Genomic DNA, 2,500 nt, shown 5'->3' with positions numbered 1-2,500 from the left:
GATTGCCTGGATGCAATTCTTAGCTTTTAGGTTTCATTCAGCTAAATATAACACATTGTGTGCTGCTTTTGAGTATAGGTTAAATATTGATATAACGTGATATTCCTTATCACATATTTGCTAAACTTGCTTTCATATTTCAAATTCAGCAGTTTAATCTGTCCAAACTCTATGCAAGGGAGAACAGTCCTAAGGTTAACCCTAATAATGTTCAATGTTGGTGTTGAGGTGAATAGTCCTTGAAAGTCATGTGTTGCTTGTAATGTCAAATTGTGATGTAAATTTTCCACATGACAAGCAGGCTGGTTATGACTGGCCCACTGGAAGATCCTTTTGTTGGACGCCTGTTTCTTTCTCATACAAAGCCACTGCTAATAGGCTGCATTTGACAGTTTGCAAGGTTGTCCTTTAAAAAAACCTCGTCTGTCACTCAGTGCCTTCAGACCAACCCACTCACATTTTAGAAAGACTTGGCCTTCCTGCCAATGCACTTTCTTCAGTAAAGCTGGGTGATCCAGCCAACCTGGACTGAATTTCTTAAGTTTTTTGCTAGCAAATGTTTTTAATCCTCGGTCAGTTCTGTTCCAGGTTTGCTGGATCACACAGTTTCACTGATGAAAGTGTATCCTCTCCAGCCTTGGAGAGCTTTAATAAATCAGGCCCCTTCATGTGGGGAAGGTTGACAACCCTTGACATAATGGAATGTGTTTTGAAGAAGTGCACAGATTTTGTTGCAGACATACCTGAAGGGAAATAGGCAACTTACATTTAAGGAGTATCCACTGGCACTGAACAGGATTAAGCGGATAATGCTGTAGTGCACTATAAGGCATTGCTTAGCTTTCAGACAGTGTGAGAACCTTTTTTGATCTACCATTTGTGGTGACTAGCACATATTATGACCCCTATGTTTACCAAAGTACCCTTATCTTTACCGAAAACACCTATCTTTACCCTCTTTATACCTGATGTACAGGAACGTTATGGCTGGGATAGTGCATTGAGAAAATCTGCATGAAGGCTTGTTTCAGTACAGATGTTGTAATATACTTAATTCAAATTAAATGAACAATATTTCTGAAAGTCTTTTTTTTATTGTATTGGTAAATTGTAAATGTATTGTATTGGTAAATAACATTTACTGTATGTGGTTTCAGTTTTTCTTTTTTATTCTGTTAATTTGAAGGATTCCAAACCTGTTGTTATTGAACCTTCTCCGTCATTAAGTGGCAGCCGTCATTCACTGGGAAACTCGTCATTGGATCAAAGGGAAGATGACCGAGCAGGGACTAATGTACATAGCACTACAGAAGACAAATCTTCCGATAACATATCTAGTGCTTCGGAAGCTTCAGAGTCGACTAACAGCAGTAAGAATAAAAGCTGTTTCCAAGCAAAGCTTTTATGTCTAGTTTCATCAGAGGTGAAGTCCCCAGGGAAATGTATATGTTTTCCATTACACAACACAGTAGGAAAGATGGTCTAAAATCAGATCAGCCAACTATAGATTTCTATTGTATGCGATCATAGGTCCCTGAAGTTTTAATCCATTTGCTCTGAGAAAGAGCGAGAGACAAGTAATGCACTTCAGAGTAATTTCCATTTTGGCATAGGCCTGCATTGCAGTTATCACCTTGGGTGATGCTGACAAATAGAGCAGACACAGGCAAGCAATATCTGCAAAGGGTTTTATTCAGAAGTGTAACCTTGAACAAGGCCATGGAATCAAAGACCTATATTCTTTACCTTTCTTGACAGTTTTTCCATTACCCTTTAAAATGTGAAGTACTGCCTATTTTATTAGATCATTGTTTTAACATGTATTTTTGGGAAATATAGATAAAGAGTTTGCTTTTTGTTTTTTCAAATATTTAGACCTCTGGATAGTTACTTATTATGAGACTTATAACAAGTCTCCTCCTCCTTTTGGCATACCATATTGGTGTTGTAAAGTATATATAAGCTGGGACATATATATTGGTTATGGTTTTCTATGACTATCATTCCAATAATGAGTTGATACCTTCTTTTTTGATCAGAGACTCCTAGGTTGGTTCTTCAGTAGCTTTCTTATACATATCTATCTATCTATTAGTTTTATTTTCATTTACTTTACTTTATGAAGAATAAAACTGAAGAGTTTACCTATATAATAGAGATTTCAACACTAGAGTCTGAGTCATGTTAGCAGGTGATTTTCCTACCAGTGTCAACCTTTTAAACAAATGTCAGGTTTTAGTGGCCTACCCCTTTAACACTTAGTTAGCACAGTCATTTTTTTCTCATTTCTTTATTTTTTTTTGGTATTTTGGGGGTGTACTCTCTTAAAGCATTAATACCTGTAGACACTTGACCAGACAAAAGTAAATTACCGTATTTTTCGGACCATTAGACGCTCCGGACTATAAGACGCACCAGGTTTTCCGCACGGGAAAACAAGAAAAAAAAAATTCATTTGATTTCCCCTGAGATCCAGCGTGCGGCACTTGTGCCCGCCCAT

At 37.3% G+C, this 2,500-nt stretch overlaps 1 protein-coding gene across 2 annotated transcripts in view; it reads left to right on the top strand.

The window, feature by feature from the left end:
* Window positions 1-2,500, top strand: part of USP32 (ubiquitin specific peptidase 32) — a 123,007-nt gene that overhangs the window by 86,115 nt on the left and 34,392 nt on the right. For both annotated transcript variants that reach the window (XM_072417083.1, XM_072417093.1), the window contains exon 13: window positions 1,187-1,370. In XM_072417083.1, the coding sequence (XP_072273184.1) occupies window positions 1,187-1,370 (184 nt within the window). The remainder of the gene's footprint in view (window positions 1-1,186; window positions 1,371-2,500) is intronic.

Source organism: Pyxicephalus adspersus, chromosome 1 (assembly GCF_032062135.1).
Source record: "Pyxicephalus adspersus chromosome 1, UCB_Pads_2.0, whole genome shotgun sequence".
Classification (NCBI taxonomy): Eukaryota; Metazoa; Chordata; class Amphibia; order Anura; family Pyxicephalidae; genus Pyxicephalus; species Pyxicephalus adspersus.
The sequence above is the reverse complement of the archived record's forward strand: the minus strand, read 5'-3'. Positions and strand labels throughout refer to the sequence as shown.